Source organism: Salvelinus sp. IW2-2015, linkage group LG5 (genome assembly GCF_002910315.2).
Source record: "Salvelinus sp. IW2-2015 linkage group LG5, ASM291031v2, whole genome shotgun sequence".
NCBI lineage: Eukaryota > Metazoa > Chordata > Actinopteri > Salmoniformes > Salmonidae > Salvelinus > Salvelinus sp. IW2-2015.
Genome location: NC_036844.1, coordinates 28,651,270 through 28,678,562, shown reverse-complemented (window position 1 = coordinate 28,678,562; position 27,293 = coordinate 28,651,270). Strand labels below are relative to the sequence as shown.

Sequence of the window (27,293 nt, the reverse complement as noted above, 5' to 3'; positions counted from 1 at the left end):
GAGGATGAGTGTGTGAGCTCTTACAGAAACACTGTGATGAGTCTCATAGCCTCACGGCAGAGAAAGAGAGAGAGCAGATGGTCCAAAAGGGATCCTTGATTTGAGGCAGCCTAAAGCCCACCCCCATCTGGCCCTCCTTTGGTGCTGTCTCTTATACACATCTAGATGTGTATAAGAGACAGGTCCTCCAGCTGGGACACCTTCTCCTCCAGGTGGCCCGGTGAGTCACTGGCGAAACGGGACAGAGACACACACTCAGTATAATGCACATAGTTTGGTGCTGTCTGTATGTTTCCTGTATCCAGGGTCGGCCCTAGCCTTTTGGGGGCCTTGAGCAAAATTTTGTTGGGGGGCTACACCATCTCGCAGGCAAAACATTTTAGTGGCCCTGTCGATAATTCAACCATGATTCCTACAAAGTTTAGATAGCTGGCTAGACTATTTTTTATTTTACCACTTTTTCTCCCCAATTTCGTGGTATCCAATTGGTAGTTACAGTCTTGTCCCATCGCTGCAATTCCCGTACGGACTCGAGAGGCAAAGGCCAAGAGCCACGCGTCCTCCGAAACACGACCCTGCTTCTTGACACACTGCTCACTTAACCCGGAAGCCAGCCACCCCAATGTGTCGGAGGAAACACCATACACCTGGCGACCAAAGTCAGCGTGTATGCGCCCGGCCCGGACATCCCGGGTGGCCAAACCCTCCCCTAACCCGGACAACGCTGGTCCAATTGTGCGCCGCCTCACGGGTCTCCCGGTCACGGACAGCTGCGACACAGCCTGGGATCGAACCCAGGTCCGTAGTGATGCCTCTAGCACTGCGATGCAATGCCTTAGACCACTGCGCCACTCGGGAGGCCCCGGCTAGACTAATTGACCAATCAAAAAAATTGTTAGCTGTCATGGGCTAATTGAGTAACTGTTAGTAACTGACATGACAAGAGAAAAACTTCTGATGGTCAACCAAATTTCGAAAATGCACTTGATGTATTCAACTGTTCTAACTCTCAACAGATTGAGTTCCAAAAAAATACACACTACTGTTCAAAAATTTGGGGTCACTTAGAAATGTCCTTGTTTTTGAAAGAAAAGCACATTTTTTGTCCATTAAAATAACATTGAATTGATCAGAAATACAGTGTAGACACTGTTAATGTTGTAAATGACTATTGTAGCTGGAAACGGCAGATTTTTAATGGAATATCTACATAGGCATACAGAGGCCCATTATCAGCAACCATCACTCCTGTGTTCCAATGGCACGTTGTATTAGCTCTGTCTCTTATACACATCTAGATGTGTATAAGAGACAGGGAGAGGACAGGTTACGGATAGTTGACAATAACAATTCATGATAGATGAGACCAGTTATCATCAATCTGGGTCAATAGGAATTCTCTTTGATAGCNGTTCCAAAAAAATACACACTACTGTTCAAAAATTTGGGGTCACTTAGAAATGTCCTTGTTTTTGAAAGAAAAGCACATTTTTTGTCCATTAAAATAACATTGAATTGATCAGAAATACAGTGTAGACACTGTTAATGTTGTAAATGACTATTGTAGCTGGAAACGGCAGATTTTTAATGGAATATCTACATAGGCATACAGAGGCCCATTATCAGCAACCATCACTCCTGTGTTCCAATGGCACGTTGTATTAGCTAATCCAAGTTTATAATTTTAAAAGGCTAATTGATCATAAAAAAAAAAGCAATTATGTTTTTAATTTTTCACCCCTTTTTCTCCCCAATTTCAAGGTATCCAATTGGTAGTAGTTAGTCTTGTCTCATCGCTACAACTCCCGTACGGACTCGGGAGAAGCGAAGGTTGAGAGCCACGCGTCCTCCGAAACACAACCCAACCAAGCCGCACTGCTTCTTGACACAATGCCCATCCAACCCGGAAGCCAGCCACACCAATGTGACGGAGGAAACACCGTACACCTGGCGACCTGGTCAGCGTGCACTGCGCCCGGCCCGCCACCGGAGTCACTAGTGCGCAATGCCGGCCAAACCCTCCCTAACCCAGACGACGCTGGGCCAATTGTGCGCCGCCCCATGGGCCTCCCGGTCGGCTGCGACAGAGCCTGGACTCAAACCCAGAATCTCTGGTGGCACAGCTAGACCACTGCGCCACTTGGGACAGCTAGCACTGCGATGCAGTGCCTTAGACCACTGCGCCACCCGGGAGGCCCTCTTTTGCAATTATGTTAGCACAGCTGAAAACTGTTGTGCTAATTAAAGAAGCAATAAAACTGTACTTCTTTATACTAGTTGAGTATCTGGTGCATCAGCATTTGTGGGTTCGATTACAGGCTCAAAATGTCCAGAAACAAAGAACTTTCTCCCACTCCTCTTTCTATTCTGGTTAGAGACGCTGGTTTGCGCTGTTCTGTAAAGGGAGTAGTACACAGCGTTGTACGAGATCTTTAGTTTCTTGGCAATTTCTCGCATGGAATAGCCTTCATTTCTCAGAACAAGAATAGACTGACAAGTTTCAGGAGAAAGTTACTTTTGAACGGTAGTGTATATATAGAGATTTTTTGATAGGTGGTCGGGCACCCTAGGAGACAGCTTATGTCGCTTATGCCTGGGGCCGGCCCTGCCTGTATCCTCTCTGTTTTGTGTTTGTGTGAAAAGACAGAGAGAGACTTTGAGTCAGAATGTGAGACACAATAAAGGGGGGAATGGGGTGAAAGAGGCACATGCATTCACACTGAGTCAAACAGAGAGGAGGCTGAGGTACTGGCTGTGACCCCACTCTCTGAGGGGTTCTCAGGGGGAGTTGGGATATGCACAAAAATACATGTCCAATTAACACGTATGAAACAGGACAAATATAAGCAACCACCAAATGATTATTAATCAGAGAGAAAGAAGGAGAATACATAACAGCAGGAGAGAGAGTTGGAGAGTTAAAGAAAGAGAGTGTGAGAGATGATGAGGGGAGATCTAAGGACAGGCAATATGCCAAAGAGCCAGTATCATGATGAGCAACAGAGAGGCTGAAATATGCACACTGTTCAAAAGTCCATCTCTGATTTACAACCTCCCACAAGAAGATCCACACAAAGGACAATGAGTCAGACACCATTTGGAGTTCACATACACAGAGAGACATGCATAGAGGTCTACAGTGATCCAATCTCAGTGTGTGCATGTATTTATTTTTCATTTGATATTTAACCTTTATTTAACTAGGCAATTCAGTTAAGAACAAATTCTTATTTTCATTGACAGCCCACCGGGGAACAGTGGGTTAACTGCCTTGTTCAGGAGTAGAAAGACAGATTGTTACCTTGTCAGCTCGGGGATTCAATCCAGCAACCTTTCGGTTACTGGCCCAACGCTTTAACCACTAGGCTACCAGCCGTGTATAGCTAGAGACCCAAACCCACCTGTCCTTCATGTCCTTTAGCTTGCCATCTGTCAGGGAGTCTGCTCCTTGGGTCCCATCTCCTGCTTTACGTTGTGAAATATGACACATCACTTACCCATGTTAGTCACTGAGCCCAACCACACAGAGCCAGTCATACACAGCCAGCCATATACACTCGATAGAAAATAAAGTATTTTGTTTTCAACAGTGCTAATTTGACAATTTCCTGTGGTAATGTATCAAATATGACAGCTGTAGATGCATTTAGTAAAATAACATAATCTGTTGTCATCCCATGCAGATGGATGTCTTCTTACCTTCACGTGACAAGGCTTCTAGGATGCTGCGGCATGCCGTGGCTAGATCAGCTATAGACTGCCACTCCTCCTCTGAGGAATCTGTGGTCTCCGACAGGACTGGAAGAGAGAAACAGAGTTTCAATGGGCTTTCATAACAAAGGCATATCAACAAGGTGAGCAGCAGACCATGACAATACAGCAGGACAACACAACAGAATTGTGGGATTTATGAGCAGGCAAATTCCTTCTGTGGTTCAACAAGGACAAAGAGCCGCCACCACCAGGGGGTGCTACCACAATGCTTTGCTGCCTCGGTGGCGCTGCCCGACTAGCTGCAGTGTGAGAGCGAGAAGTGGGTTCTTTCAATCTCTGTGTGTGACGGCCTTCTGGAGTGTGGGGAGGGAAACAGAGACAATCTCCTCCAAGAAAGCTGAAGTATCTGCTGAGAGGATGAGTGTGTGAGCTCTTACAGAAACACTGTGATGAGTCTCATAGCCTCACGGCAGAGAAAGAGAGAGAGCAGATGGTCCAAAAGGGATCCTTGATTTGAGGCAGCCTAAAGCCCACCCCCATCTGGCCCTCCTTTGGTGTGTAGCTGGTAGGGGATGGTAGAGGGGCGGGGGCATATTGGGTTATGGGGATAGGGGGCAGCCTAGATGAAAGAAGAGGGACAAAGGGGATGGAAGGGAGGGCTAAAGGAGGATAATGAGGAGAAGGGTTTAGGGGAGAAAGGGTCTGGGGGCTAAAAAGGGATTTGAGTCTCAATTACAGCAGAGAGCATTTTTGAACAGTTGTAATAGCACCATTCGGCCTGGCCTCATCAGCTGGCACAGGGTCTGCACAGAGGCCTTTTGTTTCAGACGGCCTTGCCTTCATAGTCCTTCTCTTATCATAGCTACTCCTCTCTCTCTTTACAGTTAGCTTTCTTTTGTTTTACTGCTCTCACTCTCAAGCTGTTGTGGCAGTGGAACAACTGTCTGTTTGCCATCATCAGGAAGGTGATCAACATCGCTGAGCAGTCGCTAATAGACGCTATTGTTTATGCATGCCAGTGTTAAAGTGCTGTTTAATAAACAGGAGAAATACATGGGAAATAGGATTCATAACACACATCATCACCATCCTCACCTAAAACTAGGACGTCTACCTAGGGGTAGTTGATATTTGAGGATGTGGTGATGGTAATGAGGTGTGTAAGGACATTGGAGAGGAATTGGGATGTTATGCAGGATAGAGTGAGTGGTGTGGTGGAACACCCACTCTTGGTGATGGAGTTGTGTAGGCTCAGGGCTCGGGAGTTTCTCTCCGCTCTGTTCAGACATGACAACCGGGTGGAGGACAGGGAGGGGTCACTCGCTGATGGCCTCTCCTCACCCAACTCAGCCCCCACAAACTAGAGGGAAAGAGAGAGAGATAGAAACAGTCAGACTAGGGGGTGTGGACCTTCATCAGATTATTATCCAGATTGTCATTTGTCTCCATGCCTGTGTGTGTCTGTACCTGTTCCTCGTCCAGGGGCATCTTGGGTTTGACAGCCAGGATGAGGTCAGGCGTGGTGTCTCTCAGCTCCTCTGGGTTCTCATAGATGTGATGTTTCAACTTCACACCCACGTTGTCATACAAATGCCTGTCACAGAGAGACACAAAGATTGAGACATACACAGATTATAAATCCGCTGTTTACACTAATGACTTTCCAATCCAATCTGGAGGGCAAACTAGTTAATCTAGTCATCTTCAGGATAGCTGAGATTTGGGCTAAAATTTGAGTTCATTCGATGAAACCATAAACACACACAATAATACCTAGTAAAAACCATGATGTTTGAACTCATGATGACAAGGATGTCAGAGAATCCTCTGAGGAATAAATAACCTGAGGTTTATGATGGGGCTGAGGGTGGAGGTCACATACCTGTCACATATGTCTCGGCAGGACGGGTGCCTCTCTAGGGAGTAGCTGCGTGTTAGCTGGGAGGGGGTAATCTCCACGATCTGGTTGAGTGGGTGGTCCTGCAGGGAGGTGGCCCGTAACAGAGGCAGGCTGGGTGGGGAGAGGAGGGAGCCCTGGTCCCCCTGGTCCTCCTCACCCTGTCCAGTCTCTGACAGCCTGTCCTCAGCCTCTCCTCCCTCTGCTGGTCCCTCCATCGTCTCCGCCTCCTTCCCCTCTCCCTGTTCCCGCTCCTCTTCCTCCATCTCCTCTTCCTCCTCCTCCCTCTCGTCCAGCACCCAGGCCTCTCCAGACTGGCCCTCCCCAGGCTTACGCTCTGCATCCTGGATGGCTTTCTGGTATAACTCTGAGAAACTCCTGGAGCCATTAGAGACAGCAGGAGAGCAAGAAAAGTTTCACTAACAAGATGGTATTACTGAATAAATATTACATAAATATATACATCCCTTTTAATACACTCCGTTTATTCATGAATGGTACAGTATTCTAGAGCAGTACCTCTGAGGATTTTGCACAACAACAAAAACACAGATTTACCAGTGAAAAAACATGGCATCTCTTTGAAATCCAAGAGTTGTCATTCCCTATTATAAGATGTAACAACATTCTGACAGTGGCCACACTTTTGGGGTTGTTCTTAACTGTCAAAACCATATCTACTAATGAGGGGTTCTCTCTGTAGATAGCTCCACCAGCCAGTTTGACATGTACATGAGCCCTGTTAATATCCTGTTTAGTTTTGCCTTTCCTCTGTCTGAGAAGTTCCTCCTTTACCAGGCTGCAGTAACACTGTCCATCTGGCTGACAGTAGAAGAATGTAGAGGTCTTTGCTAACTGCCACTACCTGGGTCACTATCATTAGAGGCCATTAGACACATTGATTGGTGGTTAACCAGCTGGTGGGACACTGACTACAACACGCCATAAACAACAGAGTGAGCTGTGACCCTGGAATGGTGTGTCCCTGACCTCCTGAATTCATCTGTCCCCCCCCCTCCCTCCCTCCCTCCCTCCCTTGTCCTTTAACTCCTTATCAACATTAGTCTTCACCTACCAAACTTCCTTGAACCCTGACCCCCATCCTTCTCTCCATATCTGCCTCTCCCCCAGCCTTCTCTCCCCTTAATTCTCGCCATGTTACCCTCCCCTCCCCACTGTCATGTATCCCCATCCATCTCTCACTACCCCTGACCCCCCTTCACCCCCTCTGACCTGCGGGGCTTGCCGTTCTCATCTGGAGGGATGACGGTGATGTGGATCTTGTGGGCGGTGCGGAGGAGTCTGGTTCTCTCCTCTGGTCCTAGGTGCACCAGGGCGTGGCCACACAGACGCACCACCCGCGCCCCCAGCTGCAGACCCCCGCTCTCCGCATAGCCGAACCGCTGCAGATCCGTCACAAAGCCCTCCTCGCTCATCAGGAAGCCTGGCTGGCCCACCCCGTCACGCAGGGGGGTCACCTCCCGTGCCTCGCACCCCCGTGTCACCAACTGGACACAGAAACAGGACACAGTGAGTATCCAGTAATGTATCATCAGAACAGAAACAATGATTCACTAACTTAATAGTTTATGAGCAGCGGTGTTTTAAAGACTTCCCACCTCCAGTCTCTGCACCATCTCCCGTATCTCCTCCGCCTGGCTGTCCATCACACTGATTGACACAGCCTCCCCCCTCTCATAGAAGATATCCAGGCAAGGCCCGCCTATGGCCCTGCTGTCTATCACCGCCTTCCAGCCAATCACATCGCGGCAGCAGCAGTTGAACACCACCCTCCGTGTGTATCTCTCGATCAGCACCACTGATTCAGCTGAAACCCCCAGTAGACAGGGTAGCTTGTGTCCTCCTGTCTCCCCCTCATTCCCACTGGTGGCCATCACAGCCCAGACCAACGCCCCAGCACTGTGCAGCTCTGCCCCCTTGGCCCCCTTCAGTTTGTCTTTGCGTTTGCTCCCCAGGGACAGCAGGGGGAACTTGGTGGAGGAGTCGATTGGCGTGGTGGTCACGTAGTTTTCTGCCAGGTCCTTCAGGTACTCCTGTCGTGTCCGGGTGGCCATAGAGCGGAACTTCTCCGCCTTCTCTGCAGCGTTCTCAGCATTCACCGCCTTGGCCAGCAGGAAGTCTCTGAAGGCAGGGGAACGGGGGAATCGAGCACCCGTAGGGAACAGAGGCCCAAATAACGGGATGTCTTTGGAGCGTGTCACCGCCACCCTGAGATAGAGGGAGAGAGAGAGAGAGAGAGAGAGAGAGGGAGAGAGAGGAGGTGGAAAAGTATAGTCAACAACAACAGCAGAGGGGAAAGGAGAGAGTGTGTTAGGGTTTAAACATCATAGAAAAATTAATCCAGCCTCATAATCAGTCTTGCTAAACAGTCATAGTTTTGATTCCCTGGTAAGTACAATATGATAACAGTGAACATGTTGTTACACAGTTCTTACACCTGTAATCTCTGATTGATAATGCTGAAAGAAAATAAACCAACTGAGGCAGTTGTGGAGCAGCCAGGTACAGTGGTAGAGCAGGAGAGAAGGTTATTTTCTCACCTGTAGTAGGTATGGTCAGAGCAGGACTGTTCCACCTGGACGATGATGAAGACATGTTGGAAATGGGAGCGGATGGCCTTAGGAGTGAAGGGCAGAGCCCCTGGCTCCTGGAACACTATGGTCACTATGTCATTCCCAATGTGCCTTTTTCTCAGCAACTACCAAACAGAGACGGGGGGGGGGGGGGGGGGTAGCAGGGAGAGGGAAATGGAGAGGGAGAGGGAAAGATAGAGAGATGGGTGTAGCAGGAAGGGAAAGGGAGAGAGAGAAGATAGAGAGGGACAGAGATAGAGAGAAGAGAAAGAAGAGAAGGAAGATAGAGAGAGAGAGAGAGATATAGAGGGACAGAGAGAGAGAAAGAGAGGGAGAGAGAGAGAGAGAGAGAGATAGGGTTAGCGAGGTAGTCAAGAGAGTGGGGAAGCTGTTTTGTTTTGGTTATTTGATCCACTAATGATCATGTGCAGTTAGTTATTTGGTGTTAGTTATTTGGTGTTAGTTATTTGCATGGTGTCATGTTTCCAAATCACTCCACCAGAAGAACTGACATGTGAGCGGCTCCCCAGCCTGACTGCCAGCCAAACAGACAGAGAGGCAGTATATCAGTAGCTATAGGCAGACACAGCATGCTTTTAGAGTGGGTGTTGGACATAGAAACGCAGAAGAACAAAGAATTTGTCTGTCATGCTTGTTGTGCGACATTACTCAAGCGTGAAAGCCTTCATTTCAACATAGTACTATGGGGAAATGTGTAGCTTTTACCACCAAAGAATAACCATGACATAAACACAGAATCAAGAAGATTATTTTTTAAATTGTGATTTACTACAGGAATGCTGCTTGTGAAAGTTGATTATTCTCTTCAACATAAAAATACCAAACCGTGCTTGAATAAAAGATCAGGACCTCTGCTTCTGATAGCATTAAGGCTCAAACACACCAATTGCGTTTGCTGGCTAAGAGTACTTAGTATCTCTGAAAGTCATTTGCGACTCCACATGTAGAATCTCGTGAAAAACATCGGCAGTCAGACATCTACAGCGGGTGGTCCCTAAAACACACCGCGCTGAACAATTAGCAAACGAATGCTAGATCCACATCCGGTCGGTGTGATGTGCGCGAGCCTTCAGATTTCAAAAGTACCTTCTAAATACTATGTTATCACACCATCATTGCTATAGCTGATTGTTTATTTATTTAACTAGGCAAGTCAGTTAAGAACAAATGTTTATTTACAATGACGGTCTACCCCAGCCAAACCCGATTGTGCGCCGCCCTATGGGACTCCCAATCACGGCCGGTTGTGATACAGCCTGGAATCGAACCAGGGTCTGTAGTGACACCTCTAGCACTGAGCTGCAGTGCCTTAGACCACTGCGCCAATCGCGAGCCCCTTAGTTGACTGGGTTTCCTTGGTGTTCTGTAAAGCAGTGTGTATTGTTACCTGTTGTGTGTTGTTGGCCGTGTAGGGCAGCATGGTGGACACATGGAACATCACCTCATAGTCCTGGTAGTGTGTGTAGAGGGACTGGGTCCCTGTGGAGTCCGCTGTACACACACACACACACACACACACACACACACACACACACACACACACACACACACACACACACACACACACACACACACACACACACAAAGGTTTACACACATCGCTCTCAGATAGTGTAAACACAGACTAAACTGTCAGTACACTGTGGTCTGACTCTAGGGTGCTGAGATTACACAGTGATGGACAGTATTAAGATGGAGGACAAACACAGACTATACTACCTCCCCCAATACTGCTACGATTACACAGTGTTAGATAGTGTTAATCTTATGTGTTCCCTGGCAAATAATGTCCCCTAGATAGTGTGTGTCTCCAGACAGGGTGAGCAATATCCAGCCTATAGATAATGTATTGATAGTGTGATAATGACTGTACAAGTGTACTATCTTAATTTGACCAGTTTCTCACAGCAGGAAAATTAATCCTGCAGAAACAGGAAATGTGAATTATTATGTGGATTATAATTAATGGAAAAATATTTTGGGAGTTGGTACATTTTTTGCTAGGGCAAATCAAGTCAAGTTACAAATGTTTGAAGCCTTTTTTAACCTTGAATACACTACAAGTGTGCATTCCTGCTGCGAAGGAAAATCCCCTGCAACGCCAGTGATCAAATTAAGATAGCAGATCTGTATGTGCAGTGCTCACTCTTGGTGTCCAACTGAGCTCGGTACTTCTCCCAGCCTTTCAGATTCACCCGCTCCCCCAGCAGATCCAGGAACTCCTCGAAGGCCGGCCCCGAGCTCTCGTTGTTATACATGTCCTCCTCAGAGCTCTGGCCTGCACGGCAGTACATCACCCCCACCTTCCTCTGGAAGTTCAGCTGGAGAGAGAGAGAGCGAGAGAGAAGGAGAAAGTATTTGTCATTAATTCTTACCTGTTCATCAAACCATAGGAGGTTTACATCTAACAGAGTATCCTGAGCAGTGGAGGCTGCTGAGGGGAGGACGGCTCATAATAATGTCTGGAATGGAGTAAATGGAATGGTATCAAACACGTGGTTTCCATGTGGTTGACTCCATTCCAGCCATTATTATGAGCTGTCCTCCCCTCAGCGGCCTCCACTGATCCTAATGGATCTGACCTTTTATTGGCCAGGCCATGCAGAGTGACAGAACACTGAGTGGTGAACCCAGCACAGTTAGCGTTACTAACCATGAACATTTCATCCAGTATGTTTAGGATGAATCTCTGAATGACAAATAATAGACCATGAATTGAAATTGCAATGTCCTTATCCATTTCTATCCATCAATTTATTATTATTTTTACCCACTTTTTCTCCCCAATAGCCTAGTGGTTGGAGCGCTGGGTCAGTAACCGAAAGGTTGCTGGATCGAATCCCCGAGCGGACAAGGTAAGGATCTGTCGTTCTGCCCCTGAGCAAGGCAGTTAACCCAGTGTTCCCCGGGCGCCCGAAGACGTGGATGTCGATTATGGAAAGGAAAGAAGGGAATACCTAGTCAGTACAACTGAATGCATTCAACCCAACCCCTCTGAATCAGAGAGGTGAGGGGGCTGCCTTAATCCACATCCACGGCGCCCCGGGAACAGCAGGTTAACTGCCTTGCTCAGGGGCAGAACAACAGATGTTTGACCTTGTCAGCTCGGAGATTTGATCCAGCAACCTTTCGGTTACTAGCCCAACACGCTAACCACTAGGCTACCTGCAATCAACCCCCTGCACCTCTCTGATTCAGAGGGGTTGGGTTAAATGCAGAAGACAAATTTCAGTTGAATGCATTCAGTTGTACAACTCACTAGGTATCCACCTTTCCCAATTTTTTCGATCTTATCTCATTGATGCAACTCCCCATCAGGCTCGGGAGAGGCGAAGGTGGAGTCATGCGTCCTCCGAAACATGCCCGCATTACCACGCTCCTTAACACCCTCCAGCTTAACCCGGAAACCAGCCGTGTCGGAGGAAACACCGTTCAATTGGCGACCGGAGTCAGCCCGCAGGGACCCAGCCCACCATAAGGAGTCGCTAGAGCGCAATGAGCCAAGTAAAGCCCCACCGGCCAAACCCTCTCCTAACCTGGACGATACTGGGCCAATTGTGTGCCATCCTATGAGACTCCCGGCCACGGACGGTTGTGGCACAGCCCGGGAAATGAACCTGAGTCTGTTGTAACGCCTCTAGCGATGCAGTGCCTTAGACTGCTGCGCCACTCGGGAGGCCCATTTCTATTAAGTCTAATAATCTATCTATATATTCAATTTCTATGCCCCAGTCAGTATGGCTGTGGCAGTGTAAGCAGCAGCACCGTGGGTGGGACCTACTCACCCCTTGTTCGTCCAGCTTGAGCAGGGTGTCTCGGACCTTGGGTGAGGTGGAGGCCAGACGCAGGCAGTGGAGGTTGAGCTCCGGGATGATGAACTCCAGGAGCCTTTTAGGAGACAGGCCTCGGGGGGTGGTGTGGCGGGCTGCTGAGGGCACGGACTCCTCCAGGATGGAGCCTCGCAGAGTCTTCAGCTGGGAGGAAGAGAAAGGCAAGAGGGGTGTGAGTGACTGAAATGGATGAGTGTTTTCATAATGCCATAATGTGTCAGTCTGGGTTTGTGTATGAGTGAATGCCAGTATGTTTTCATAAAAGGACCTGTAAGTCTGTCAATACTGTCTACTCTTTTTGACCACGAGTCTGCGGTGTAGACTGACCTCAGTGGTTCTGAAGATGATCCTGTAGTTATACTGAGCTCCACTAGACCCCTCCTTCTCCTCTCTACGGAAGCTGATGGCCACTGGACCAAGGCGGTCATCCATACCAAAGAAGTTCTGATGATCTGAGGAGTGAAAAGAGTGTTTTTACACATCTATAACAGGTTTCCTTATAACACTGTTGTTGACTAACACTATTAATTCAAGAAAAGCAAACGACCTCTCTCACACACCTACGCAGCACTCACCTTTCATGTAGAAGTATTTGCGGTAGTAATGGGCTCCCAGGTCTGCATGTTCTATGAAGTAGTTGCTCTTGCCCTGCTGTTGGACGTGGCTCTCTCTGGGTTCCTCCAGTACTGAGACAGCATCGTTGGGGTTCCTCAGGCTCAACCACAGACCCCCTCTGCCCTGCGTATGCCCCAGGCCCGCCCGCTCCTCACCCCCCATCTCATTACGGAAGTGGGGGCAGCTGAGCAGCAGCTCGTTGTCGTTGCCATCTCCCTCGTCCAGGGAGGGGTCCTCCACAGCCCCCCCAACACCGCCCCCGCCCTGCGAGGGCGAGGAGGGCGTGGCCTGGGTGAGGGGACGCATCGTCGAGGCAGCCGATGCCCCTGAAGTGATGTTTTTTTTGCGGCCGATGCTGTCTCGGTTGCTGGCCGCCTCTGTGAGGTCAAACAAAATGCTCTGGACATCATAGTGGGCAAAATTCCTGACCCAGGCTCCTCCCCCCAGGTTGTCATAAGGACCTGGTTGGGGGATCTGTGGAGGAGAGGGCTTGGCCTTCTTGCTCAGCCCCTCAGGCTTTGGGGGCTTGGCTGGTTTTGGGGTGTCTCCTGCGGGGGTGGACAGAGCCCTGAAGAAGCCGTCTGGCTCTGGGGGGGTTCCCTGCAGGCCCAGCAGCAGAAAGGGGTCTTTGAAGCGGAGGGCATTGGGGCTCAGAATGCCTTGGTCCTCTGCACTCGGCTCCTGGGTTCCTGACAGACCTATCTGTCTCTCCAGCGAGGAGAGGCTGCCATACTCCCTGTGCAGCACCACCCCTGAGTCCTCCTGGGCCCCGGCACCTGCCTTCTCCCCCACCGCCCGTGTTGCCTTCCCTCCCGCCTTACCAGAGGAGTCCAGGTCTCCGAGCGTCACGTCACTGTTGCTTCTCTGCATGATGTGTCCTCGGCCCACTGACCTCAGGTTCAGACCCACACAGCTCGGAGTAGTAAGACTCTCCCCATCTGTTCCATCCCTCCTCGGGGGCCACTCCCCTGTCACCACCCGCGCCCTTACCCCACCCTCTCGCTTAGAGTCAAAGTTGACCGTTGTCAGAGGGGGTCGTGGCCTCTGCCGGCAAAACTTGCGTAGGAAAAGGTCGTCAGACTGCATGGTGCCTCAGACTCCAACTATCTCTCCTCACTGTGTCAAGCCTGATGAGTAAAGGTACTACACGTGGTCTTCATCCACATTCAATAACAAAATGCAAAGGACTATTAGATGACTGTTGTATAAGATACAATGATATGTTTTAGATCTGGAAAACGTACACCCATTCCACGTTCCTTTAGGACGTCCTCCAGCTTTGGCTTTGCAGATGACTACTATTCTGGTGTGCCTCAGTCGTGGTGTGCCCCAGTCGTGGTGTTCCCCAGTCGTAGTGTGGTCCAGTCGTGGTGTGGTCCAGTCGTGGTGTGGTCCAGTCGTGGTGTGGTCCAGTCGTGGTGTGGTCCAGTCGTGGTGTGCCCCAGTCGTYGTGTGGTCCAGTCGTGGTGTGGTCCAGTCGTGGTGTGGTCCAGTCGTGGTGTGGTCCAGTCGTGGTGTGGTCCAGTTGTGGTTTGGTCCAGTTGTGGTTTGGTCCAGCTCTCTGTCCTCTGGGTTGGAGAGGATTCGCGTGTGTGTTGGCTTCTCTGATCTGTCATCCATCAGCTCACACCCCTCAGCACCTGCTTGCTTCTCTTTGGTCTCTTCCACTGGACACCTGTACACAGCGACAAAGCAACTGTCATTTTTAAGTATGGTTTGACCGCAGACACCCATCTTGGCTTGACACTGCTATTATGCTTCCTGACACCTCAGATTTCATTCAACGGTTGCAAAGCAAACCGTAGACCAGTGCAAAATATTACCATGAAATTCAAATGCATTTATTTTCAACAATGAAGTGTAGAAACGTGAATAGGAAAACCAGAAGCTCTGACATGTGTTGTATTGTTCAGTAGCGTTTCACCTCTGAATACTTGCATTATCATTTTTTCCTTTCCAAAAATAGCTGCCAAGCAAGTCATATGGCCCACCATATCCACCCTACAGACAATCAATAGAACACTGTGGGCTGGAGGGGGCCTTCCTGTCCTAAGACAATTTAAGAATACAATCAGAACATGTAGAGAAGCATGTTTAGTTAAAAAAAGAATAATAATAAACATCAGTCAGGAGGATATTAAACGTCTCAAGAGGTATGCTTCAATATGCAGAAAAATAAACATGTTTTTTTTGTTGTTTTTTTACATAGAATTAAGCATAATGATTATGGCTCTAGGTTGCAGGTAAAAGCTGTTTCAGAATTTACTCTGGACCACCCCCCAGCCATCCTCATACTTTGTGCCCCCTCAAATTCTTGCTGTGCATGACGCCCTGAATACAATAGTCAAAAACCTAACAATGCTGGCCAGCCTGCCAACAGAATAAGATCTCTCTCTCTCTCTCTCTCTCTCTCTCTCTCTCTCTCTCTCTCTCTCTCTCTCTCTCTCTCTCTCTCTCTCTCTCTCTCTCTCTCTCTCTCTCTCTCTCTGTCTGTCTGTCTGTCTGTCCCTTTCTCTTTCTCTTTCTCGCTCTCAGTCTGTTCTCTATGCCTCTCTGTCTGTCTCTCACCTTCTCTCTCTGTCTGTCAAATGTACCGGCTCGTAAATAAAGCATCCTCCATTCAGGCTGCAAAGGCATCATTTCCCTCCTTAACTATCTTCAAATGGCGAGCCGCCGCAAAATAAACGGGGAAAATATGTGCACTATGTGTCTCTCAATATGTCTCTTTATAAAACACAATTTTTCACCACCATTTTCGGATTTTCGGACAATTTAGGATGTTGCACACCGCGTTCAGCCAGGGGAGGATAGCCTAGCCGTTGGGCCAGTAACTGAAAGCTTGCTCCCAGAACCAATTCGAATCGGTGAAACATCTGTCGATGTGCCCTTGAGCAAGGCACATAAGAGCGTCTGCTAAATGACTAAAATGTAATGGAAATGTAATTATAGCGAGTTAAGGCGGGAAATTATGCCTTTTCAGCCTGAATGGAGGATGGGGGACACCAGTGTATTACCGGGAATGCACATCGTTCCTAGACGATTGTGCAAATCTAGCCAATACTATCGGCTGCCTAGGCTACATTGATACCAGATCTTGGCAACTCATTCATTATTTCTGTCATCATTTGGGTTGGGCCAGACTTTTCCAGACCCCGCGACAAACACATTGATTGATACTGTACAGTACAAGTGAGAGTTCCCTAGGTGACAAGGCCAGCCTATTGCTAAAATAGGCGTAATTTCATCATCTAGTTAGGCCTATTCTAAACATCCTTATTCGTTTTCATTACAGACCATTGATTTTATTTTATGTTTAGATTTACTCACCGGCGAAAATAGGTTGTTTGCAAATGAATTGCTTCGGTTCCTGACATCCCCTTTCTCTTTTCCCTTGTCTATGACCAAATTGACGTCAATCACACGATATCGGAAACACGTTTGGCGTTAATACGAAGATGAGATAGGGCATTCGTCTACGGTCTTTGCTATCTGGAATCGTTGGTACATCCCTACCCATTGAAGTTAATATTTAAAATGGTTAAGGTAAGGGTTACATTTAGGGTTCTCAAAGTTGCTTCCTGTCTCGCTATTTATCATGCAACTCCTGTCTCCAGATGATATGCAGTCTTGAGAGCAGGTGCAGTGATGCAGCTCAGCTTCCCGGCGCGCGCCACCACACAGCACAGAATGCTGCAGAGACGTGTAGCTGATTGGTGAGTGAGGAAGTAATATCTGTCTCAGTCTCTCTCGTTCTTTATTTTTATCTTGACTCTTTCTCTCTCTGTGCCTCTGTAAAAGTGAATGTAAATAGCCACTCCGTTTATTGACTGAATATTGGAGATGGCAATTCCCTGTATGTCCACAAAAAGGAATAATACACCTGTACCTGGTGGCATAAATACAATATTGTAGGCCTAGACCTAGACCATGATGACATGTGAACATGATAACATGTTTGAACATGCATTCCGAAATTAAGCCTCCATCTATGAATTGCACTATCTACTAGATGCCTTTAACCACAGTAATTCACGCTGATATATTTTCTGGATAATATCAATTTCTTCTGCAGCAAATTAGGTTTGACTTGTTCAAGGACAGAGCAGCAGCATCCATCTCCCTGCTGGTACCAAGCCCAGCCACTTAGTTTCCATCCAAGGATTATGAATCCCCCAGCCTATAGTCTCCTGAAATGTGAGCATTACTGTAGTTCCTAACAGGACTATGGGATCTGTATGTGTTCATTGAGAACACTCAAGAGTATTTTTTTGTGGTCTATAGTTCAAGCTGGTACATCCACTGTATAGCCATGCACCCCCCCTGCACCCCCATGCACCCCCCATGCACCCCTCATAGAGATAGTTCCCTGGTGTTTTTAGTGAACCAATGGCAGATTGTAAGCAAGCAATCAACAATCTCAAAATCTGCACGCACCCACACCAATTACCCATAAATGTAGGTCATCTCTTTTAACAACACGATAACACATGCTAAATATTTGATCAATCCAGTCTAATTTTTTCAGTCTCATGCATTATAAATTGATTGCCAGCTTAAAACTGGAAATACAGTGGTTTTGTTGCCTTGTTCATTACAAACACATAAAGGGCTGCAGAGGAGGCTGCCCTGCAGGCAAATCATTATACTCCCATGTTCTGTGGATTGACTTAGAGACATACTGTACATATTTAAGTTATGAGTCAGATTGATGAAGGGAAACTCTAACCAGTCTAGTGCTGTACAGATGGAGGATCTTACTTTGAGCCAGTGCGCTACAGCAAGAAAATAATCCTGCAGCAACAGGAAATTTGAATTATTATGTGGATTATAATTAATGGACATTTTTGTAGGGGTTGATCCATTTTTCTTAAGGGAAAATCAAATCTGAATTTTCAAAGTGGAAATCACGAACTTCAGAAGACTTTTTAAAGCTCAAATATATCACGAATTTAACATTTCCTGCATTGCAGGGAAGTTCTCCTGCAACAGGATGGTCCGATTTAAGATCTTATATCTGTATGTGATGTTCTGTTTCTAACTGCCCACCCCAGGAGAGGGGCTTGAGTTCGCTAGTTTAAATTATGCAACAGGGGACCATGGTGACCTACAGGTTCCTGCTCATCTCACTTCTGTGCAGAGCTGCAATGTTCATTTCTCCATCCCTCACAGACTACTAACCAGCACGTCTGGTGGTTTCTGTGTCAAACACGGAAGTGACTTTGTTGAATGTATCAACGTTATAGCGTGAAAGGTTTCCTCACCCTAAAGGTCATGTGAACCTATTTCTGCCCCATCTGTCCCTTCCTTTAACCAAATTCAATATCTATTTAGATCTGCATGTTGGCCTTTCATTCAAACAAAAGGTAGAGGGCGGGATGTTAGTTTTGAAACTTTGTCGAAAATGGGTTAATGTTTTCATGTGAAATCATTATATGACGGAGAGTTTGATAGATCAATATGCATTCTCCACTTCATTGTATGCAGTTCATATTACAGCAAATCACAATAACCTACAAATTGCAGCGTAATTCCTCATCTAGCAAAGGATTAAGCAAAGAGGGATTACCCAAGACATGCAGCCAAGGGATTAGAGTGTTCTCCAGGACTTTCTGAAGATTGGGTGCGTTCATCGTGACCGTTCAGCAGTCCCACTCCACAGTCAACAGATCCTCTCATGAAACCAGAAAGCAGAGCAGTCTCACTGCCTCAGAAGCCCAAACAGGAACGCACTGCCTCGCTACATAATTAAGCCTCAACATTGGTGTTTGATGCACTGTCTAACTACGCTGATAAAACATTGCTAGCAGTGAGTGGCTGCTAATGATCTCAGATCTCAGTCACTATACTGAGTATCTTTGCTCTCTGTGTGACCTGTGTTGTTCCAGTCTTTATAGCAGGACTTTGCCTTGGTACTCCAGCAGACTTCCCCTCTACAGGTACTACATTATGTCTGTGTTGGGCTCATGTTTTCTAGTGTTGTCTATCTTTCACCAGCTCGGCTGGGACCTTAGTGGTTTGGAGGCCATGAGTGCTCAGCGCAGTGGGGTCTCCATCCTGTTTGGTGTACATGTAAAGCCCAGGACAAGACTACAGGGCTGCTGGTGTGTGCTGTCCGGATGTGGCCATGGTGACTGTACACCCACTTTAGGGAAGCCATGTTTCCTGGACACTTTTCTTTTTGCGCCATCTCTGACCCCTACTCCCTTCTAGGCTTCGTCCTGTGCAGCAGGAAGTGATGTCACATGCATCCTGACCTTTTAACCGTCAGAGGATGGGTGTCGTCATCATATCCCTGCTCTGCTCTCCCCCTCCCATCACGGCTAACTGGACTACAGAGAGAGACCTGGCAGCCTGCTGCTCTGCTCTCCCCCTCCCATCACGGCTAACTGGACTACCAGAGAGAGACCTGGCAGCCTGCTGCTCTGCTCTCCCCCTCCCATCACGGCTAACTGGACTACCAGAGAGAGACCTGGCAGCCTTCAGCCTGCCAACCACAAATCTCTGTTTAACTCCTGACCTCCATCTCACATGCCTTCATCAAGCTTAAATCTGATGCATTTTTAAGCCCCTTCTTATCAGCACATCGTTTTGAGGGGGAAAACAGCAACAACAAAAGTATTTGTAGATAAATTATAAATTGTATTTGCTGTAGCCTACAGTAGAGTACATTCATTAAATGTACTGTATAAATTTATTTACTTCAGGCCCAGCTCTGTGAAAATCAGCTTAAAAGCTCACCACAGGCAGCCATTAAATGTGATCAATGACCAGGGTAGGTATCCACCCCACTGCCATATCTGCTCTATCACGTGATAAACTGGTTCTCTATGTAAGGTTTCAGTGGATGTCTAGGCTTACAGATCCCTTATGGACTCAATTATTTATTCTACTGTATGTTACGGTGTCTGTTGAATATTCAAGCTGGTTCCTGTGTTATAAAACAGCTATGCCGTCAATGACGATGCAACCTGCCGTTGAAAATATCCGACTCCCCTGACCTGTTTCTGTTTTTGGCTCATGGTTACCTACGCACATGTGGGATTAAAATGATCTGTTGAAATGGGGAACAGGCCAGATTACTGTGATAGCTCAAACCAAAGGCCATTAAGAGTATATATTTCTGTACTTCTGGCATGATTTCAAAAACCCTCATTAGAACTGCAGAGAAGTGTGAAACGTTAACAAGGATTCCAAGCATACATGTTAGATGAAAAACGAAGTACTCGTGTTTAATAGGAGTATCTCTTATTAAGTATAGAAGTGTAATGAAATGATTCTCTCTCCCTCTTAAATACTATCACTAGACTTGAGAGCAACATCGGGTTTCCCACAATTTTCCTCATTGCATACTAGTATTTTTATGCTGAATCACAGTACTGCCACCAGCTACACAACCTCAGTCCTCCAAATCACAGTGATTGGTGCTTACGGTACAACGGGGCCTAAATTGACCATTAAGGATAATTGATTTAGGTTTAGCTAATTAACCTCGTATTCTCACTATGTCCGGCAGCCAATCCCAGGGCCCGTTATTGATCCCAGCTCTGTCTGTTACATTTGGACTGACACTGCACGACTACCGTGTCATTAGAAACACAAAACTGGTTGAAAAGACTGAAAACAGCCAGTGGGTGTATTATTGCGCACAAAATTGGTTTCAGGAAATAAAGTAATCCTAATGCTACTTCTCCCTCGCATCACTTTACCCCTCCTTTCTTCTGCTGCCCGCTGAGTGGGGCCTGTGCCAGGTCCAGAGAATGCTAAGTGATTGGTTCTGGCGCACTCTCTCATTTTGTCCTGCATTTTATCTCAGTTTTTTTTATTTCATATAGTTAGCAGACGTCCGTCTGAGTTATTGGTCTCCAAAGTCACATAGCTCCTTTACTCAATAGATTGCCTCGGAAAAGAGGTTTGCTGTCAAAGTGGCAGAGGGGAAGGTGGAGAGTGGAAAGCTTCAGGACTTTTTGTTCGTTTATGAACTCATCACCCCTCCCAGAGCTTTGGTCAGCTCACTCAGTACCAGTGGAGGCTGCTGAGGGGAGGACGGCTCATAATAATGGCTGGAATGGAGCGAATGGAATGGCATCAAACACATGGAAACCATACCATGTATTTGATACCATTCGACCTATTACGCTCCAGCCATTACCACGAGCCTGTCCTTCCCAATTAAGGTGCCACCAACCTCCTGTACTCAGTACAGGATCCCATCATCAAGTCTCGGAGATCAGATGTTGATTTAAGGAGTGGTGATTGACATGTGATAGCATGATAGCAACGGGGAGAGCAGTTAGTCCCCCTGGCTTCTGGCAGGTCACCAGGCTGAGTCACTGCAGCATGTGGGAGTGTACAGATATGACCCTCCCTGCCATCCACACATGCTTTTTATCACTTCCCACCCTTCTACCTTCCTACTCTGGTGATTTAAAAAAATACGTCACATTGGACGCACAAAGGAAGTTGGATTTTGGGGGGGGGTAAATACAGGCTACACAATTATCAGAACATCACGCTAGGGTAAGCCTACACAAAATACAGCCATTATTTTAAGTGTTACTAACATCCCATATGGGAAAAATGAATGGTGGGAAAATTATTGGAACCAAGTCCCTGTTTGACCGCTAGGTTTTATGAGTATTATACTGTGGTACTCTATAGCCTATAGATCAGATCTAGGAACCAAGCAACAACACTGCCCTCTAGGCTGCGGAAGGAATGATACGGCGTGACTCAATTATCAGGTAGTAAAAAATAATGTTGAATGTATTACAAAGAGCAGTGATGAAAAACAACATTGCAACACTCCGGATCTAGCGTCTGCAAAGACCTTGTAGGAAGCTTTAATTGTGCATCCATCATCCTCATCCACAACACTCTAGCAAGCCCCCAGCCTACTAGAAGGTAATAGGCACTCACATTGCCTCTAGCGGATGGTTATGCTTCCACATTTCGCCAGGTCCAAACGTAATATGGTACCTGCAGAATTCGGCACCTTTTGTCGTGTTCCATAAGAGGCCCTCATACCATCGCGGTCACCTAATCCTCTCCAGCTTCCAATTGGCTCATTCATCCCCCTCCTCTCCCCTGTAACTATTCCCCAGGTTGTTGCTGTAAATGAGAACGTGTTCTCGGTGAATTTACTTGATAAAATAAGGGTTAATAATTCATAAATAAGAGAATGGGCTGGTGTGTGTGCGTGTTTGTGTACATAAGTGCATGTTTGTGTGTTCACTCGTGTATGAAAAAGACACCAAAGTATTTTTCAGTTATTCTGATCATTGATAAAACAGACTGTGTTTATGTTTTAACATGCTTATTGAAACATATACAGTACCAGTCTAAAGTGTGGACACACCTTCTCATTCCAGGGTTTTTCTTTATTTTTACTATTTTCTATATTGTAGAATAATAGTGAAGACATCAAAACTATAAAATAACACATATGGAATCATTGTCACGCCCTGACCTTAGAGAGCCTTTTTCGGTCTCTATTTTGGTTTGGTCAGGGTGTGATTTGGGTGGGCATTCTATGTTCTTTATTTCTTTGTTTCTGGCCAGTGTGGTTCCCAATCAGAGGCAGCTGTCTATCGTTGTCTCTGATTGGGGATCATACTTAGGCACCCCTTTTCCTTCCTTCTGTGTGGGATCTTGTTCTTTGTGTGCAGGTAGTTTGCACATCGAAACTTTTCGGTCGTTGTATTCGTTATTGTTTTGTCCTTTCAAAGTTTCACTTCGTTATTAAATTATGTGGAACTCAAAGAACGCTGCGCCTTGGTCTCTTCCTTCCGACGACACCCGTCACAATCATGTAGTAACCAAAAAAGTGAGATTATTTTAGATTATTCAAAGTAGCCACCCTTTGCCTTGATGACAGCTTTGCACACTCTTGGCATTCTCTCAACCAGCATCATGAGGTAGTCACCTGGAATGCATTTAAATTAACAGGTGTGCCTTGTTAAAAGTTATTTTGTGGAATGTATTTCCTTAATGCGTTTGAGCCAATCAATTGTGTTGTGACAAGGTAGTGGTGGTATACAGAAAATAGCCCTATTTGGTAAAAGACCAAGTCCATATTATAGCAAGAACAGCTCAAATAAGCAAAGAGAAATGACAGTCCATCATTACCTTAAGACATGGTCAGTCAATCTGGAAAATTTCAAGAACTTTGAAAGTTTCTTCAAGTGCAGTTACAAAAACCATCAAGCCCTATGATGAAACTGGCTCTCCTGAGGACCGCCACAGGAAAGGAAGACCCAGAGTTACCTCTGCTGCAGAGGATACATTCATTAGAGTTACCAGCCTCAGAAATTGCAGCCCAAATAAATGCTTCACAGAGTTGAAGTAACAGACACATCTCAACATCAATTGTTCAGAGGAGACTGCGTGAATCAGGCACTCCATGGTCGAATTTCTGCAAAGAAGCCACTGCTAAAGGACACCAATAAGAAGAAGAGACTTGCTTGGGCCAAGAAACACGAGAAATGGACATTAGACCGGTGGAAATCTGTCCTTTGGTCTGATGAGTCCACATTTGAGTTTTTTTTTCCAACCGCTGTTTCTTTGTGAAATGCAGAGTAGGTGAACGGATGATCTCTGCATGTGTGGTTCCCACTGTGAAGCATGGAGGAAGAGGTGTGATGATGTGGGAGTGCTTTGCTGGTTGCACTGTCTGTGATTTATTTCGAATTCAAGGCACACTTAACTAGTATGGCTACCACAGCATTCTGCAGCGATACGCCATCCCATCTGGTTTGCGCTTAATGGGACTATCATTTGTTTTTCAACAGGACAATGACCCAAAACACACCTGCAAGCTGTGCTATTTGACCAAGGGCTATTTGACCAAGGATAGTGATCGTGTGCTGTATCAGATGACCTGGCCTCCACAATCACCCAACCTCAACCCAATTGAGATGGTTTGGGATGAGTTGGACCGCAGAGTGAAGGAAAAGCAGCCAACAAGTGCTCAGCATATGTGGTAACTCCTTCAAGACTGTTGGAAAAGCATTCCTCATGAAGCTGGTTGAGAGAATGCCAAGACTGTGCAAAGCTGTCATCAAGGCAAAGGGTGGCTACTTTGAATACATCTCAAATATAAAATATATTGTTTAAATACTTTTTGGTTACTACATGATTCCATATGTGTGTATTTATTAGTTTTGATTCTTACTATTTATTGTACTAATGTAAAAATAAAAGAAACCCCTGGAATGAGTAGTTGCTCCAAACTTTTGACTGGTACTGTAAGATTGTATATATATGTTATGAAATGGAGCATTCGTTTAAATCTGGTGTTACCTCTATTTCATGTAAATGCAGGCCAGAAAGAGGAAGCTGGCTTAGAAAAGGCTTTTCTAGGCATGCGTCTGCTGTTTTCTGCGGTCTAACCCTGACTTCCTATTTTTAACTGATACTAACCAGCGTAAAAGAGGGATGATACAAGTCTCTGTCTCTCATCTACATTTACTAGTCATCATCACATTGTGAGAAAAGCTATGAACATTTTGACTAAGGTATTGTAATGTGCATGCTCAAAATAACTATAATTGTGAGGTTTATATGGGAGTACATTGCATGCGTGAGAAGAGTTAGTCAGAGTGAAGTGTCTGTCTGTCTGATCTGGCACACCTGCCCAAGTGGCAGGAAGAACAGCTGTCCCTCTGCAATCGGCACTGTGTGTGATTCAGCCCATGACTGTGTGTGTGTGGTGTGTTGTGTGTGTTGTGTGTGTGGTGTGTGTGGTGTGTGTGTGTGTGTTGTTGTGTGTGTGTGTGTGTGTGTGTGTGTGGTGTGTGTGTGTGTGTGTGTGTGGTTGTGTGTGTGTGTTGTGTGACCGGAACGAAGAGGAACGACCCTCATCCGATCATGCCGCTATTATGTGGAGCTGAAACTGCACACTGTGGTTCCTCTTTCCATACGTGCAGCTGGGCTCCTGAGGCGCGAGGCAGAAACACTGCCCACACTAGCATTTATAGCATCTCTGAACTGGTACCCGCTAACCTGTCTGCTCAGAGGGAAGAGACACTGGCCTCGCCTCACTTCCTCACTGATCCGCTATTGTGCTTCGAAAATGGAATCCCTGGTGCCCTGAAACGGCGTGCACCGCAGCACACACTCTCTCACACTAACACACACTCAACTTCCAGCATAGGCTCTATGTATTACCACAACATTCTTTCATCATGAATCTCAGATCTGGCTATTAAAGACATTGGTTGTAATTTAACTTAATGCTTTGGCCTGTAAAAGTCTGAAACAACATCAATGCATCCAGCATTCTGTCCTCTTGCATACCATTTTCTGCATGACATTGAGACTGAGAGGGAGTGGTTACAGTTTCTAGTCTTCACCATTCTAGGCAGTCAGACACTTGCTTCCCAGTCAGGCTTCCTGTTGCTCCTGTCTCTAATCTCTAGCCTGCGCTGGCTCTACATCGCTGCTGTTGCTCTGTCTCTAGTTCTTAGCAGCGCGGCTATACAACCGCCTGTTGCTCTGTTCCCTCTAGTCCCTCTAGCAGCAACTGGCTTTCAACGCCTGTTGCTCTAGTCTCTAGTTCTAGCTGCCTCGCTGGCTCTACACCGCTGTTGCTCTGTCTCTAGTCTCTAGCAGCGCTGGCCTATACACCGCCTGTTGCTCTGTCTCTAGTCTCTAGCAGCACTGGCCTTTACACCGCCTGTTGCTCTGTCTCTAGGTTCTAGCAGCACTGGCCTCTACACTGCCTGATGGCTCTGTCTCTTGTCTCTAGCAGCACTGGCCTCTACACCACCTGATGGCTCTGTCTCTTGTCTCTAGCAGCACTGGCCTCTACACTACCTGATGGCTCTGTCTCTTGTCTCTAGCAGCACTGGCCTCTACACCACCTGATGGCTCTGTCTCTAGTCTCTAGCAGCACTGGCCTCTACACCACCTGATGTCTCTAGACTCTAGCAGCACGGGCCTCTACACCGCCTGTTGCTCTGTCACATCTGCTCTATGTGCTCTGTACCTCATGACTTAAATATAATAGTGCATTGCCCTGGAACCACATGCCAATATGCTAACTGTGCCTGGTGATACAAGCCAATATGCTAACTGTGCCTGGTGATACAAGCCAATATGCTAACTGTGCCTGGTGATACACGCTGATTTTGCTCCTTTCCGTGTGTAGGCTACATCTGTGTGTTTGCGTGAGTCTTGCATCATGCTTTAAACACTGAACAAAAATATAAACGCAACATGCAACAATTTCAAAGATTTTACTGAGTTACAGTTCATATAAGGAAATCAGTCAATTGAAATGAATTCATTAGGCTCTAATCTATGGATTTCACATGACGGTGAATACAGACATGGATAAGTTGGTCACAGATACCTTAAAAAAAAGGTAGGGGTGTGGATCAGAAAACCAGTCAGTATCTGGTGTGACCACCTTTTGCCTCATGGAGCGTGACACATCTCCTTCGCATAGAGTTGATCAGGCTGTTGATTGTGGGCTGTGGAATGTTGTCCCACTCCTCTTTAATGGCTGATGTGAAGTTGCTGGATATTGGTGGGAATTGGAACATGTCTATCCAGTGCATCCCACACATGCTCAATGGGTGACATGTCTGGTGAGTATGCAGGCCATGGAAGAACTGGGACATTTTCAGCTTTAAAGGAATTGTGTACAGATCCTTGCAACACTGGCCGTGCATTATCATGCTGAAACATTTGGTGATGGTGGTGGATGAATGGCACAACAATGGGCCTCAGGATCTTGTCATGGTATCTCTGCATTCAAATTGCCATTGATAAAATGCAATTGTGTTTGTTGTCTGTTGCTAGCCCATAGCATAACCCCACCGCCACAATGGGGCACTCTGTTCACAACGTTGATACAGCAAACCGCCCGCCCACACGACGCCATACACACTGTCTGCCATCTGTGGGACGACAAGCATCCTGGTCTCAGATGATCCCGCAGGTGAAGAAGCTGGAAGTGGAGGTCCTGGGCTGGGGTGTTTACACGTGTTGTGCGGTTGTGAGGCCGGTTGGACGTACTGCCAAGTTTTCTAAAACAATGTTGGAGGCGGCTTATGTTAGAGAAATTAACATTAAATTCTCTGGCAATAGCTCTGGTGGACATTCCTGCAGTCAGAATGCCAACTGCACGCTCCACAACTGCACATTTTAGAGTGGCCTTTTATTGTCCCCAGCAGATGGTGCACCTGTGTAATGATCTTGATGTTTAATCAGCTTCTTGATACGCCACACCTGTCAGGTGGATGGATTATCTTGGCAAAGGAGAAATACTCACTAACTGGCATATAAACAAATGTGTGCACAACATTTTAGAGAAATAAGCTTTTTGTGCGTATGGAACATTTCTGGGATCTTTTATTTCAAGTTATGAAACATGGGGCCAATGCTGTGTGTGTGTGTGTGTGTGTGTGTGTGTGTGTGTGTGTGTGTGTGTGTGTGTGTGTGTGTGTGGTTGTGGTGTGTGTATTGTCATTTAGCGATATATACTGGAGTGGATCATGGGAATACACCAGTTATGTAACTAAGTGATGATAATCGAGGAAAGAAGAGTAATCGGTGCTAGTGCCTGTGCCCTAGGCCAGTGTTCTTGATCTGACCCATGCATGTACGGCCTCACCTTGG

The 27,293-nt window shown here is 46.7% G+C and overlaps 1 protein-coding gene across 8 annotated transcripts in view; it reads right to left on the bottom strand.

Moving 5' to 3' along the window:
• The window catches only part of LOC111964211 (signal-induced proliferation-associated protein 1-like), a 43,770-nt gene that overhangs the window by 9,385 nt on the left and 7,092 nt on the right, over nucleotides 1–27,293 (bottom strand). For all 8 annotated transcript variants that reach the window (XR_002877359.2, XR_002877358.2, XM_023988001.2 and 5 more), the window contains exons 2-14: nucleotides 12,632–14,346; nucleotides 12,384–12,508; nucleotides 12,012–12,200; nucleotides 10,373–10,547; nucleotides 9,614–9,717; nucleotides 8,173–8,330; nucleotides 7,231–7,840; nucleotides 6,845–7,119; nucleotides 5,597–5,989; nucleotides 5,182–5,308; nucleotides 4,942–5,074; nucleotides 3,700–3,798; nucleotides 3,402–3,465 (exon numbers count right to left, since the gene is read on the bottom strand). Coding sequence is in view for 6 of the 8 variants with exons in the window: in XM_023988001.2 (XP_023843769.1) it covers nucleotides 3,402–3,465; nucleotides 3,700–3,798; nucleotides 4,942–5,074; nucleotides 5,182–5,308; nucleotides 5,597–5,989; nucleotides 6,845–7,119; nucleotides 7,231–7,840; nucleotides 8,173–8,330; nucleotides 9,614–9,717; nucleotides 10,373–10,547; nucleotides 12,012–12,200; nucleotides 12,384–12,508; nucleotides 12,632–13,757 (3,578 nt within the window). In the remaining 2 variants the exon portion in view is untranslated. The remainder of the gene's footprint in view (nucleotides 1–3,401; nucleotides 3,466–3,699; nucleotides 3,799–4,941; nucleotides 5,075–5,181; nucleotides 5,309–5,596; nucleotides 5,990–6,844; nucleotides 7,120–7,230; nucleotides 7,841–8,172; nucleotides 8,331–9,613; nucleotides 9,718–10,372; nucleotides 10,548–12,011; nucleotides 12,201–12,383; nucleotides 12,509–12,631; nucleotides 14,347–27,293) is intronic.